General features: G+C 34.7%; 1 protein-coding gene across 1 annotated transcript; it reads left to right on the top strand.

Moving 5' to 3' along the window:
* The first annotated feature begins 559 nt into the window (after window positions 1-559).
* LOC138715011 (uncharacterized) lies at window positions 560-14,303 on the top strand. Its single transcript, XM_069847394.1, has 8 exons — window positions 560-826; window positions 1,436-1,851; window positions 4,221-4,315; window positions 4,448-4,576; window positions 5,672-5,788; window positions 8,080-8,147; window positions 10,929-11,123; window positions 12,276-14,303. The coding sequence occupies exons 1-7, from the start codon at window positions 681-683 to the stop codon at window positions 10,930-10,932; spliced, it is 975 nt and encodes a 324-aa protein (XP_069703495.1). The 5' UTR covers window positions 560-680; the 3' UTR covers window positions 10,933-11,123; window positions 12,276-14,303.
* The last annotated feature ends 1,363 nt before the right edge of the window (window positions 14,304-15,666 follow it).

Below are 15,666 nucleotides of genomic sequence, written 5' to 3' on the forward strand. Positions count from 1 at the left end.
AGAACAGTATAATATATGGTTCCAGGTATGAGATTGGTGTTATTTACAAAGATTTAAATGAAGAAACCTTCCAGTTGACGAAATTGGGTGATGACAGGTCTCTGCTGAACAGATGATTTGACCAAAATGGTTTCGCCTCCTGTGTGCACACATGTGTGATAAGACTAATAATACATGGTCCTTTTTAATGCATGTTAATATAATACGATACCTCAATTTAGGAGAATTGTTGTGAACCAACCCTTGTTAATATTTCAGCATATCTATGCATTTCTACGCGATTTTCTTGAATTTATTGTCCATATCTGTGAAGCATAAGAAATAGCCTACACTACTCGCAAAATAAAAAAAAAATTATCAACACAAAAGTTATAACTGTTGACTTATTGGCAACACAAAAGACGAGAATGACGAGTTAAAAATAACGCAGTTACTTAAGCATACAATTTAAAATAATACAAACTAATAGAACAGCAATTTGAACCACCCGCCATTAACGATGCTATTCGTGGCATTCTCCAATTCGCTTCATTTTGCCAAAATTCCGCTAGGTGGAAGGTGGAATGAATAGTTCATGATGTTGCCAATGGATGACAGCATCACTACGTATAAATCGATCCTCCCGAATATCGGTGATATCAATCGACCGATCTATTAAACAAAACATGTTTTAGGAAATAATGTTAAAAGAATTTTCGTGTAAACTTGCGAACATATCTGGATTTAACATGCCTAATAAACGTGCATGTTGTGCTCCTAGATGCACAAATGTCTACAAATCAGGATGCAAAATGAGTTTTTTTGCATTTCCAAGAGAACCAGCAAGGTAAACATTTTATGACAGTGATACTACAGTGTAGGGGAAGCTGTTGTACCTAGGGACAGTTTTTGAAATTTAATATTTTTATTTTTGTATAAGCTTTATGACTCTTTATTATTAACTACAGTGTCTTTGAAGTGTAAAGTATCTTAGAAAAAATAATGTTTCAATTAACTTAAGTAATTTTTTGTACAGATTTTTTAAATTTTCCTGAAGTGCTACATACTGTCCCTAGGTGATGTACCTTGGCACATGGTTCAACATACTATTAATGTAACTAATATTTTAGTAAGTTTATAATTATACAAAATACAGACAATGGTAATTTCATAGCAGACGGGCACTTGGTTGAATATAGTACAGATGTTGAAATAAGGGTACTATTACCTGCACTTCTGGAGCAGTGAACTTCCAAGTTTCCTATTTTACTCTGCACGCTATAAAGTTTTTTTTTAACATGTAATAATTATTTTTAATACATTTTGAAAGTAAATAACGAGAGATTTTAGCACTTTGAAGTGAATAGACGGTAATAATAGATGTGATAGTGAAGCTAATGCAAGAATTAAAATTAATACAGTACATGAACTTCATTTTATTGTTATTATAATTTAGATGTCAGAAATGGCTGCGTTTCTGTGGACTGGAGGACCAGTATAGATTGGCAGCAGATGTCACGGAAGATATGAGGCTGTGTATAAATCATTTTCACACAAGTGAGTACTATTGTGGTAAAGTGACACGACTGAACGCAACTGCCATTCCTTCCATACATTGTAATGGGGCAGACGTCTCAGACCAAAATAGAAATGGAACAAATCGACTGCGCAGCCCATCATATCCTTGTCCATATATCATCCCTGTACACAAGCATAAGGCTCTAAGGACATATACGAGAAAATCTAGAGTTGCAGAAGGGAATCCTGTGCAGTGCATGGAGGTGTTTGCAAAAGATGTTACACCGTCGTCCAATTTGAAGATATCACCACATTCCTCCAAGACCACATTGTCTGATTCTGATTCACTAACAGGTAATTAAGAATGGGCTAGTACATGATTTTTGAACTTGCTGTTTACATTGTGATATATACCAGTAATAATAAATATCAGTAACTTAATTTCATAGGAGAGTCCAATGTGTATGACGTCACGAAATCATTTACGATATGAGTTAGGCATTACTGTTGACACTCATCTATGTTATGTATAATTTATGTCGGTTTTTGATGGTTTAGGCATGATATAGAAGCGTTATGGCAAAAGTATTTTATGGGAGATAATGGGGGGAGGCTTATGCACCCTGTAGTATCATATCTATGCTATGTACATCTCCTCTAATCCGACATTTCGGATAATCTGAACATGCAAGAGAGAGAGAGGAGAAAAAAAGTGTATTTGAACTGAAACTGAATTTAATGCTATAGTATTTAGAAACTCACGATGTACAGTCTTAGAAAAAAGTTTTGGGATTGTTTTATTGTAGGATATCGCTTAATTTTCGTCAAGTTTGACAAACGATTCTGACGTCACAACATGGCCGATGTAAACCAACACGACGAGTAAATAAAACTCACTGAGATATCACCTCAACCAAAACTTTTTTGTTGGACAGAAAGAAATCAGTCCACATGATCAGAGGATGAGCGACCTGGTTCACAAGAGGACTAGTTGAGATAATAAAATTAGTTTTGTTGTATGTTTGATCATGCGCATTGCCTCCTTTTTGAGACTTATAAAGTATCCATTGATTAAAGTTCTCGTTAACACTTTGTTAAAAACATAAAATTTACACTGTCACACGTTAAAAGTGTTAAAATTGTTTAAAAAGGTATTTACCTTCGACAGACGGCCCGTTTCGACGCTATTTGTCGTCGTCTTCAGTGTCTCTTGAACCACTGCTGATTTTGGCTCTGCGATGTGCAGTTGTCCATCGACAACTGCACATTGCAGAGCCAAAATCAGCAGTGGGTCAAGAGACACTGAAGACGACGACAAATAGCGTCGAAACGGGCCGTCTGTCGAAGGTAAATACCTTTTTAAACAATTTTAACACTTTTAACGTGTGACAGTGTAAATTTTATGTTTATAAAGTATCTGTGCGACAAAACTTTTTTTCTAAGACTGTACAATTCACAGTAACACCTACTTTACCACTAGAGAATAAATTAGTTCTTGTTTTACTGTATACACTATTATGGGAAATAGATAATCTGTCAGTTTCTTTGGACGAAGAGCAGATAAATAACCAGCAGTGGACGGTGAAAGGTGGGGAGGGGATAAGGTGTGGTTTCCCTGCTTGCATTCCTGTCTCCACTTAATCCGAAATTTCGATGAACTGAATATACCCCAGCTCCATTTAGTTCGGACTAGTAGGCCCAGGGTTCTACGTATTATGTCGGTTTTTAACAGTTTAGGCATAATATAAATGGCTTATGGCGAAAGTATAATGGGAGTATAAGGATATAGTCTTTGTAAATAGAGAAAATATTGATGCACTCATACAGATATAGATATGTAATATAGTTTATGCTCGACCATGCCGAAATGTAGTAATTATACACCTGGTAGCAGTCCTTTAATGCATGTCATTAAAGTACGCCTATTCATTAAAGTTCAGGTTTTCGATTATTCTTGGATATGCAATCGAAAGACAACGAGGGAAATGTCACGGAGGCTGGAAATCCAATACTGTCGCAGAAGGTTATGTTCTGTTACTATAATAATTAGCGTTAATTGTAAATAATATTCAAATAAATTCAATTTGTCATCTCGTTTTTCAATTCTAAATCAATTTCCAGGTTATATCAAAATTAATGTTCATGTTATTCTCTAGATTATATCAAGGTCAATGACATTGTTGTTCCTCAGAAAAAATCAATACTTTCGCGTCTGCGCACATCTCACAATTTAGGTCAGTTCTGCTCATCACTTACATAACCATAACATGAATATTTATGAATAATTTCAAGTTAGAAATATGGTCGAGCATAAAAAGTTGTATGAAACTTGCCTATAATGGTAATTAAGACGCTCGTATGAAAATTATGAAACTCGCTTGTGCTCGTTTCATAAACAAACATACTCGCGTCTTAATTACTACCATTATAGGCTCTGTAATTTTAGTAATCACCTTCTGTCTTATTCTCTGTCCTCACTTGTAGTGTTGTCCATATCTGCAGTGTAACTCGTATTTCTTTGGTTTTAAAATGGTTTGGCCATATCCAAGATAGGTTCTGTAAATATCTTATTTAGGCTACTGTGGTTATAATTTTATGAAATTATGATTTGAATTTGCTTTTATATCTTTCCAAGGAGAATATCGTGATAAGTTTTTCAACTGAATTATTAGTGTTATGTTAAATGTGAACATACAAGCATAAATGGAAAACTTTCCTTTCAGTTATTATGAATGTGTCTGACACACAGAAGATGCACACATTGTCTCAAAGGATAGAAGACATCACAGATGGAGATGAAGTGAAATCCCTGTCAACTGTAAGTAGGCCTATTTTAGTGATATCTTATAATTCTTTACTTCCGTATTAAAAATTTAAATTTTCTTCCTCTATAATCTGATTCTTAAGAAAATATTATAATTTACTATTATTCGTAATATTTGACATACAGGAAGGAAGATTGTTAGAAATGAACATGAACAGAATCAAGATGGAACCGTCTGAAATGAGTTTTGATAATGTATTGGACATCAAAAGTGAAAAATATGATTCATGTTCAGTGTTGAAGTTAGAAATTAAGGTGAGTCAGTGCTTAATTATTATTAGTAAAATCCTCTGGAACTGCAAATTTTTTTCTGTTTGTATAATTCAGGTAACTGGTGTATTATGAGTATGAGGAAAAAAGTTTCAGAAGTGTCACTAACAAAGATCTCTCTGATAAATATTTCGGATTTTTTCTTTCAATGTTATTTCATTTTTATTTTTTCGTCTTAGCCTCTAGCTTTAAATTTAACCTTATCACCTTTAACTTTTTATCCTTTGGATATATTGTACACTAAAGTCACATGGAATGTTATGAAATCTTTCTTTTAGGTTTTAATTTTTAACATGTAATTGTGTATTACAAGAACTATCCCCTTAATACTGTCGCATTTAGTTTAATCAGACGTGACGAAATTCTAGTCCTTAAAGCACGTTAATTGAAATTCTCAGTAAATTATGTAAAATTCGGTGAAACAAATTGCATCTGAATTTGATATTGATGTACAAATTAACAATGGTCATGCTCTTAAATGTTTACGTATCAAGGACAGTGGACCTACAAAACGAAATCCTTGGGCACATGATTAGATGCTGGAGATTGTCCAAATGTTAGTCATCTCAAAGAATGTACAGACTCAAAAACAAAATTCAGGTGGCCTAAATTTTGTTTCCGGGTGTGTACCAGTACATGACCTGTCAAATTGACGATTAATACAATTTTGATAGTAATCGAACTTAATGGTATGAAGTAGCAAGCAATTGTCAGTCGAAATTACGATAGCTGAAAACTATAGTAATCAAGTTTCCACTGTACTTAAACAATTGAAAGCGTAATAAACGCGATATAATTTTCATAACTGAAATGATACTTTAACTGTTTTAAGCATTGTACAGAAACGTGGGTACTTCATTGGCTTATACTTGTAATTTTTTCTTCAATTCTCAAGTGTGCATATATCCCATGTGTGAATCTTCGTACATCTTCATGATACTTAAGTTAATATGGTGTATGGTGTATTGTCATTTCGGAATTAAGAGTTTTGTGCTTAATTATAATTTATTTTACGATGTTGAAATAACATACTATAAATCTTCCCTTCCTCTTGTTTAGTGAGTGTATTTGATATTTCAGGACATGATTGATAGAAGAGTGGATTACGAAGAACTCAACGTTGATCTTGTAACAGAAGCAAAATGCGGAGAAACTCTACCTCCTTTTTCGGTTTTTGCTTTGAAGAGAGAACCTGAAGTAAGTGCTGTTCATTTCGTAATAACTTACCTTCCACAAAAGCTAGCGAGATTGACTTGCAGATATTTCTGTCCCTCTGTGTACAGAGTTCATGAGATTCTGTGGTCCTCAGCTTACATTGTTTTGCTATTATTACAAAACAAAGGTAACCAAGAAATGGATTCGGAACACCTCAAAATCTGTGCTTCAGTGGTTGACCATGATAATATCTTCGAAAAATATTGGAGTGCAAGAGGTCAAATGACTTTATTGTCAAATGCCTGGCATTAGAAAACAACAACAACACAAAACACAAGTTTTTTTGTCTCTTTGTTCTTTAAATGGCCTTTGTTTATTTGGTAGATATCACCACTGCAAATAATTGATAGCAAATTGAAGGCTTAAAAAGGTTCACATTGGCATACAAAGAGTAGGTATGTGCAGAATTATTTTAAATCTCGTATATTTGTGGGTGAGGTTCAGTTCACGAGAAAATCGCCAGAAAGCTTGGAAACACTCTGAGTGCCTGCAATTAAAGAGTGTGACCCCAAAATGCGTTCAGTACATTTTTATGAAATAACTGGTTAAGATTTTTATCCTTTAGTCTACGGACTGAGTGAGTTTTCAAGTAAGAAAAGAAATTTAAAATATAATGATAGATGTCTCAAAAAAAAAAAATCATATATATGTATAAATCATAAAAGTGGCCAAATGAACTCAGCGAGTTTTGGGATCACACCCTTCAATTTTTTTAAGGATAATATTTATTAATGATTTGGTTCTTACAAATGTTTTCTCTGGGCATCTGTTTAGGCCATCTGTTCTGAAAATATAATCCTTCAGTATAATATGGATCAAATTAACAATTGGAATAATAGAAAAATGTGTAATCTTGGAAATGATCAGAAGGGATGAAATTGTTAGCCTGTTTACAGAAATTCTCAGTAAATGGTATGTATGTATGTATGTATGTATTCACACTGCAATGGGTATATACCCAGTGGTAGAGGTAACTAATTACACTCAATAATGACAATAAAAAACTTATTAATTAAAAATACAATTAATAATAATACTAATAATTAATATTAACAATAATTAATAATAATAATAATAATAATAATAATAATAGTAACAACAGGGAATATCTTAAATTAAATGAAACGATCACTTAAAATAACATTTGAAATAAATCTAATTTGTATCTTAAAACTAAGATCGAACTAAAACCCACGAGTATGATATGTTCATATCTGCACAAGTACCTTTCAACATTACACTCATTTCGCTGTCAACTCACTCACTGCACTGGAACTACGACACATTTCACTGATTCTATCCTGATTTCACTAACACTTCAAAAACATTTCACTGTTCAAATACTTTGCACTGCCACTACAAACTATAAAGCTTCACTGACAGGAACACATTTCACTTACACAGCACACTTCACTGACACGACATACTTCTTCACTGATAAAACACACTTCACTGACACAACATAATTCTTCACTGATACAACACTTCAATAACAAAATATCATTTACACCCTTTAAATACTGTGTATAATTACAGTCTATTAGCAAGGTCCTTAAGCCTATTTTTAAATACATTTTTGGTTGTTGGTAAAGCCTTTAGTAAGTCTGCAGGTAAAGCATTCCAGTCCCTGATAGTACGATTGAGAAAAGAAAACTTTCCAGTGTCCGTCCTCTGCCTTCTTTCCCTCAATTTATATGAGTGGTCGTTCCTTGAAGAGTAATTTGGCGGCTGCAACCTATTTTTTATTTCTCTCCAGGCAGGCTCACCTCTGTATGTTTTGAACAGTGCGCATAATCGAATTCGCGTTCTCCTGTCCGTGAGTGTGTCCCATTTTAATGGTGAATTTTTCCGACAACACTTTTTGAATCTTTTCCAGTGTCTTAATATGTTCTAATCTGTAAGGATCCCAACATGCAGCACCATATTCCATTACTGGACGTACTAGTGATTTATATGCAATCTCTTTGGATTTATGGTGAATAATTCAGTAAAAGAAATTGCGTGTTTTATTCGTCTAGGAAAAATGTACCAGTACATGATCTGTGAAATTGATTACTAACACAATTCTGATAATATCGAGTTTAATGGTATGAAGTAACAAACAATTGTCAGTAGAAATGATGACAGGCGAAGACTACAATAATCGAAGTTTCACTGCCGTTGAACAAACACTTAAAAGAAATAAATACGATATTCTGTGTTATCCTCGTATAACATTTCTGTGCCATCTCTTTTTCACAATTACTGTAATTCAGTGATATTTTCTGTTTTAGGAACACGTGTGGAATGTGAAAGGTTTGAAGGAAGAGGTGATAGAAGAGACAGTAACAGAGAATGAGAGGTGAGGACAATATTGTTTTTATTTGCATCTCAACTTCTTGCTTTCTTTGCTTAATAAAATAATACATTTCCGGAGACTCAATTACATATAAATTCCTCTGTAATAAGTTCTTGAAGAATGAAAAAAAAAATTACCTCGTATTTTGTACCCAATAAATTTGACCATACTCCATAAGCAGTAAATTAAATAATTTTGCACCTGAGAAGCTGCATAATACCTGCTTAAAGGCTGCCTGATGCTGGTAACAGTATTGCACCATCCCCTGCTTCCAGGTCACAGTCATATTCATGCAGTCATGCCCTTTCCGTGTTGTTGTAAATACAAATTCCTTAATTTTTGATAAATCTAATTTTAATCTTTATTACCTAATTAAACAGCAGTTTATCAAGTAATCCCAATAAGTAAACATGAGAGTAAAATGGTACATTGATTGTTGTCAAAAATCAATTAAAAATAAGTTCCTTTAAGAATGTCTGAGAAGTAATAATGCACTTAACACATTTTACGCAACAATTGTACTTAACACATGTGTGACATACATACTAGCTTTCGTATTCCTTGCATGCATAGAAGGGAAATCGGTTGTGAATGAGATCAAACACGAGTCATCTGACCTGAAGTGCAATCTTGTATATTAATTTGAAGCAGTTGGAGATCCTTTATGAAGTTTGAAGATAAAGTAAGCCAATCAGTAAATTAGATGTGTGCAGTCCTTTTTTTGTATGGTAAATCTGCTGGGAGGGGGTAGTGCGTGCATGCGTGCTTTTTTTTTTAATATCCTGGTACTTTGGTATTCAATCTATGGTATGCCTACCCTGTTGTTTGAAGGGGTATGCATCTCAGTGACTAGGTATGCAAAAATGTTAACTTTTTTTATTATACTTCATTGTTGCTAAAATCGGTTTTCTTTATTTGTAAGCACAATGATTTGAGTCAAGTGCTTGTTGCATTAAATTAATAAATACATTTTATTATACTTGTTGATAATTATTGCAGTTTACATATTTTATTTTACAATATCAACTCTTGTTTTTCCTAGCTTCAATAACATGTTACATGACCAGCCTCATGGTCTAGTGGTCAGAGCTTCTGGCTATAGTAGTAGTAGTAGTAGTAGTAGTAGTAGTAGGTTTATTTTGCCTGGCAGAGTTAAGGCCATGAGGCCTTCTCTTCCACTCAACCAGGTTTCAATAATACAAATACATGAGATACAAAATTTGATTACAGAACAACACAAAAGAAAATAACTTAAAAATTACATAAAATATAGTAGGAAATTACAATAGACAAGATCAGTTACATAATATAAAATTACAAATGGTCAAGATCAGTTACATAATATATAAAATAAAGTAGAAAATTACACATAATCAAAATCAGTTACATAACATAAGGGGAATACACACACACACAGTTTATAAGATCTAAAATGCCCGAGACAAATTGGACGATTAATTTATTTGAGATATATTATTCAGTTAATATACTAATTGGAGAATACATATGGGTGACAAGACATAAAATGTTGATTAGCAGTCCTACTAAATGGCATACAAACACAAATGATTAAGTAATATATGAAGATAATAAAAAAAAAAAAAGAGAAAAGAGAAAAAAAAAAAGAAGAAGAGCTATAGTTCATGAGGTCCCGGGTTCGATTCCCGGTTAGAGCACAGGAATTTTTCCTTAAAGGGGATTATTCCTGTGTTCGTCCATGGTCTGGAATTCAGGTTAAGTTTAGATTTAAGACCTCTCCTGGCACCACATTATCATAATCATCTTATCACATCATCGGGGTAATGTAACTCCGCCTTCCAGGCGCCCCAGCCTCAGAAGTGGGTTACAACTAAGCCATGCCCAGGAGAGAAAACCAGAAATGTCGAAAAGACAACCTGGTGGCATTGGATAAAAAAAAAAGATAAAAAAAATAACATGTTACATAATTTATTACTACTGTTGTTGTTGTTGTTATTATTATTATTATTATTATTATTATTATTATTATTATTATCACTATCACATCATCAATAATTATTATGTGTATAATAATTGTATAATAATGATGATATTAATAATAATAATAATAATAGTAATAATAATAAATTTTGCATACAACATCAATCATAGTCTTGTGTTACTTAGGGTAAGAAGGCAGAAAGAAATGTTATTCTATGGGTACACTAGCGAAAAGGATTGAATACCAGTGTTCTAGTATGATAAAATATTCGGTCTATTAATTATAATAATTTTACTTTTGTTATTTTCATGACTTTTTTGACGGACTCGAATTCGCAGTTCTCAACTGGTTAAGGTGATGCCCTGCAAACAATTTTTTCTTATGCCTGCTGTCTTACTAAGACCCTTATATGCTGGAGAATTTTCGGACACTATTGCGAGTTCAATAAAAGTCATATAACTGAGACACATTTTAATGCTTTGGGCTTGGCTTGGCTTTATGAGGCTGGACCCTGGATGGGTCCATACACCTAGGCATGGTTTGGCCCTATATATGCGATGATTTGATTGTCCAAGTCCAACAGGTGATCTGGGGTGGAATTCGTGAATCCGATGCTGACAGGTGGGCCATTCTGCCTCAGGTCCCGTTTCTCGGACGATTAGCCCGGTAAGCCAAGTCCTGTCTGTCATTGTCAGCTATCCTGCCTCAGCTAATAATAAAGTCAAGTCCATCCTCACGCGAGTAAACTGATAAGCCCCAAACCCTTCCTATATCAGCACAGGAAACCTGTATTACTATCCCTAAGACTATTTTTACTATTACAGATGATAGATGACATGAGTTGGAGGTGGTATGATGAAGGGAGATGGGAGTACCGGAGAAAAACCCTCTGCAATGCCTGCTTTGTCCACCACGATCTGGCTGGAGATCGAACCCAGGCTGTCAGGATGGAAGATCAACCCACTAGCACAAATACTGCCATTCTGAAACGTGCCATGGATTATTTCACGATGGGCAAGGTAATTACAATTTCACCAGCAATGAATTGAACACCCAACATAACTGAATGAAAATTTTATATTTGATAACAGAATAACATGATAAGTTAATCCAAAGCAATTATAATTCACATTCAATTTTAACAATTAAGCAACAAGATCATTTTATCTCATATCTTTAACAGATATAATTACAGCTAACCTAAAATTAATTCAGTAACTGATATCAATAAGGCTAGAAGGTTAAAGGATAGAATTATTCATGGTTGGTGACTGTGGTTTCCAGTGTATAATTAAAGTCATCCCTGGAAAAGGATTATTGCAAATCGATTCGATATTTCGGCTTCATTATCACAAAGTCCACTTGAAAAGTATTCCTTAAAAGAGGGATTTTCCTTCAACCGAGTTTCCTTATAAGCGGGAATTAATTATATTATTCTTAAGGTAATTTGGCTGCGACTTAACAGATTATTCCTTAAAAAATGAGAATGATAAAATGGGGTTTTACTGTAAATTGAATTTTTGCAAAAGTAGTCTAAATTTTTTTAACACACATAGCTAATCTCTATTTATTGTAGTGTCAATCCCCGTTTAAGGTTTATTATGCTGTGTCCTCAAAAATATGTTAAATAAGGGTTCTACTGTACTATCAATTTTTAGGCAAAGTCTAGGTAGGTAGTATCGTTCGCCATTTGTGTTCTTACGTTGCCGAGCTACCATATGAGGAATCTATTTGCTGCACCATCAAACATTATCATGTCGTAGCTCCTATGATAATAAATCAAACGCAATGTAATATAGCAAATAATTGAGCGGCAAATAACGTCTTCGTGTGCTTTCTGCAAACGCCAACGAAAGAGCTAAAATGGTGGGCGATTATATTAAGTATTTATCGAGCCTTAAAAAATGAATCGGCGAATCACAAGACGCACACGTTTAAATGTAACCGACCTGCAACGCGATTGGCTGCCGGAAATTAGAGTGACGGGACTATAGTATGTCAATATTGACAGCATAAGTTAATATGGGTATATGGATTTACCTGTATAATTTACTACAATTTACCAAGAGGATTATAGATAATAACTTAACCTCACAAGAGTTTATACTCCTTATTGTGTGAACTGTGACTTTGGAGTTGCTGTATGTGACCCCAGGTTTATGTGTTTACAGGTCCAAGAACTCCAAGAGTTTAGCACATGCGAGAAGATCATACAAAACACTGGCATGGTCATACCACAGTTTAGTACATACAGTCACGAAGCTTGAGGTGATTTTTTTGCATTTCTCGTGATACAGCGCTCCAAGTGGTTAGCAACTGAGAGTACTAGGAACAATATACTGTGCGATAGTAGCGATCCTAGTGGCTAGCAACTGAAGTTCAATTGTCATTGAATGCATATTCCCTACGTATTGAGCTTCGTGACTGTATGTACTAGACTGTGGTCATACTCATAGCCACATACAGTGAGGAACTGCTTCAGAATTGCGAATTAAGAGATGACTCTTTAATCCAGAATAAACTGAGGTGCGAATTCTGTGGAAAGAGCTTCATAGCAATCCAACAGCTGTATCAGCAGGAGATGGAGGGATGTTTCTACATACATGAAGACTGCATCAGAACTGAATGCTGTAGCTGAATCGATAAGATGGCACCAAGCAGTGAATCACGTGCTTACAGGGATGCAATCCTAAGGACACGACACCTAAAACAAGCTATTGTACTCGCCAAGCTTAGACGACCCCGGCTCAGAGGAAAGAAGTCAAGGAAGTCACATCAACATGCTCTCGATGTTTATGTTATGCAGTTGGCTGCGTCCGATAACTGAATTGTTTTATAACAGCATTGCCAAACATAGACGGCCTCATCCACACCTGTGGAGTAACGGTCAGCGTGTCTGCTGCGAAACCAGGTGGCCCGGGTACGAATCCCGGTCGGGCAAGTTACCTGGTTGAGGTTTTTTCCGGGGTTTTCCCTCAACCCAATACGAGCAAATGCTGGGTAACTTCCGGTGCTGGACCCCAGACTCATTTCACTGGCATTATCACCTTCATTTCATTCAGATGCTAAATAACCTAGATGTTGGTACAGCGTCGTAAAATAACCCAATAAAATAAAAGAAAAATAGACGGCCTCAGCCCGAGTAGAGAGGTCAGCTTATCTTGCCGCAAGAGATAACTACTAACTTCTCTGTTAAAAATACATTGTACTTGCCTCAGCCCAGCAGCTGGGCTAATTCAGAGTCATAATGTGACAACGCTGCATAACTAACAGGCATGCACCGTATGATTTATTATGTTTTGGGTAAGGCATGAGTCAGCAGAGTGGTGTGAGTGAGGTCGTCTAAGCTTGGCGAGAACAATATATGTATTCACTGAGACAGAGGCTTTTCATGTACGACATATGTGATAAGAGTTTTCCAAGAAAGTAATACCTTCAACAGCATGGAGTAACTCATACTGTGGTAAAGTCTTTCAAATACAAGATTATGTGATAAACGTTTCACACAATGTGTCCATCTTTGATACCATAAACCATCTCACACAGACGATAAGTCTTTCAAATATGTAGTTAGTAATAGGTGGGGGTGTGATTTTTATGGTGATTATTTTACTTTGATTTCAGTGATTAAAATTATTTAATTTTGGTGAATATTTCATAAAAAAACAAGCAATTTTGCGCACATTTTGCACCCTAAAGAAACATGAAAAGTAAAAATAATAAAATTTTGAAACAATCCCTTTCAAAGTAACAGAAAATTGTTTTGCATCATTAACTCAATTTCATTCGACTGTGAGGGGGTGACGGTACTGTCTTCTTGATCTCACTAAGGCAGTTGTTACGGGAAAGAGAAGTAAGTGTTGTCTGCTTGTGTATTCACTAAAACTATGCATATATCGTTGCCATGTCACACACATGTAATGCTGGATGATCAAATATGTATAAATGTTTAAGTATATTTTATAACCAAAATTTTCACATTTTATTTGGAAAAGAGAGTAATTATTCTTGCGAATTCTCCATGAAACCTGTTTTAGTTGAAAATGTCGTGATTATGAAGTACCAGTAATTTCGTGGATTTTTATAAATTTCGCGAAAATTCGCGAATATATTTCACTTAATTTTGAGCTTTCATTAAAGAATTTAAGTTTTCCTGGATTAAAATAAGTTTTTTTTTTTTTTTTTTTTTTTTTTTTTTTTTTTTTCACATTTCGCGTATATTGTTAATATAAAAATATCACACCCCTATAATAAGACTTTTCCACTAAATGTTACCGATAGAAACAAACATTGACCCCACACAGACAATAAGGATTTTGGATCTTTTAATGCTGAGCAAATAATATTTGTGCCATTATTTGGAGATTTAATATTATTACCTGAACAGAAGTTTTTATATAATGGTTTATCAATTTTTTTTTAATTCGAGTACCATGTTGAGAATATAAGGAAAAATAAAATGTTGAAAGACTGTTATACTTTGTCTATTTTATTTTTACGAACTTATTTATGTATTTGTAGAGCTGCTTCTGCTGCCGCTGCTGCTGCTGTTGCTGCTATCATCATCATTAATTAAAGTATTACAGCAATATGATATTTCCATGCAGGAAATCCGTGTTATCATATGATGAAGGATCAGCGGAGCAGATCATATGTACTTTGATACATCGCTATAATATGATATGCGCATGATAGTATGGTTTATTCTCACTCAAACCTTTGGTCCTGCTGGCCCTTCACATTATAGTATTCGGGCCAGCAGTCCCTTCCATATACTATTTACAACTTGCACAATACCCGATGTTAATGACTGACCTATCTTCATCATTTAATGTTCACCCAGTATGTCTTTCATGTTCGTTCACCACTCTTCCTATATTTCTGCGTTTATTAAATATTCCTTCTTTCCTTCTAATCCTACCTTCTACTATTTCCTATTCCTAATAACATAACAATTACTTTTTCTACTCTTCATTTTCACAGACCCAACTTATTTACAAATCACTACAATAATTATTTTACTGTACTATAGTCTTAACTAGGCCTACACCCTATTATTTGCTTTATATCTATATTACTTCTTTGTCCTACTGATACCTATCTAGTCTAGTCCTACTTTTAGCTCCTCTACTCTTCCTATCTTTACAGTATGTCCTACTCATTCCTACTAATTAAATAAACTCATCATGACCCTTCTCATACTTAAACACTATTCATCCATATTCACTGCACCCTTAATTAATCCTTCATTTCACTGACACACTATTTCCTTAGATATGCGTATATAATCAGTTATTTAAGACGGTGCTAATTCCGTCGGATCCCGGCCACTTAGGCACTCGTAATGAGTGCACCTCTACACATTAGTGTGTTGGACATTGTGCCACTGTCACACATCTGTGACACAGTGCATGAGGGTTGGCTACTAAAGGGAAACTAAGAGGTGGAACTTAAACTGGGAGGATTCAATCCGGCATCTGAATTCGAATCCGGTGTGGCTTAGTAGATAGAGCTGAAAACCCGGGCTTGAGTCCCAGTGCCAGAGAGAATTTTTCTCTGCTC

Source organism: Periplaneta americana, chromosome 2 (assembly GCF_040183065.1).
Source record: "Periplaneta americana isolate PAMFEO1 chromosome 2, P.americana_PAMFEO1_priV1, whole genome shotgun sequence".
In the NCBI taxonomy this organism is placed as follows: domain Eukaryota; kingdom Metazoa; phylum Arthropoda; class Insecta; order Blattodea; family Blattidae; genus Periplaneta; species Periplaneta americana.

Bases quoted from the DNA above. Each gene is read 5' to 3' on its own strand.
- LOC138715011 (XM_069847394.1), top strand. From the start codon at position 681: ATGTTAAAAGAATTTTCGTGTAAACTTGCGAACATATCTGGATTTAAC. The intron at 4,577-5,671 runs GTGAGTCAGTGC...TTGATATTTCAG, and splicing joins TGTTGAAGTTAGAAATTAAG to GACATGATTGATAGAAGAGT. The intron at 5,789-8,079 runs GTAAGTGCTGTT...TTTCTGTTTTAG, and splicing joins CTTTGAAGAGAGAACCTGAA to GAACACGTGTGGAATGTGAA.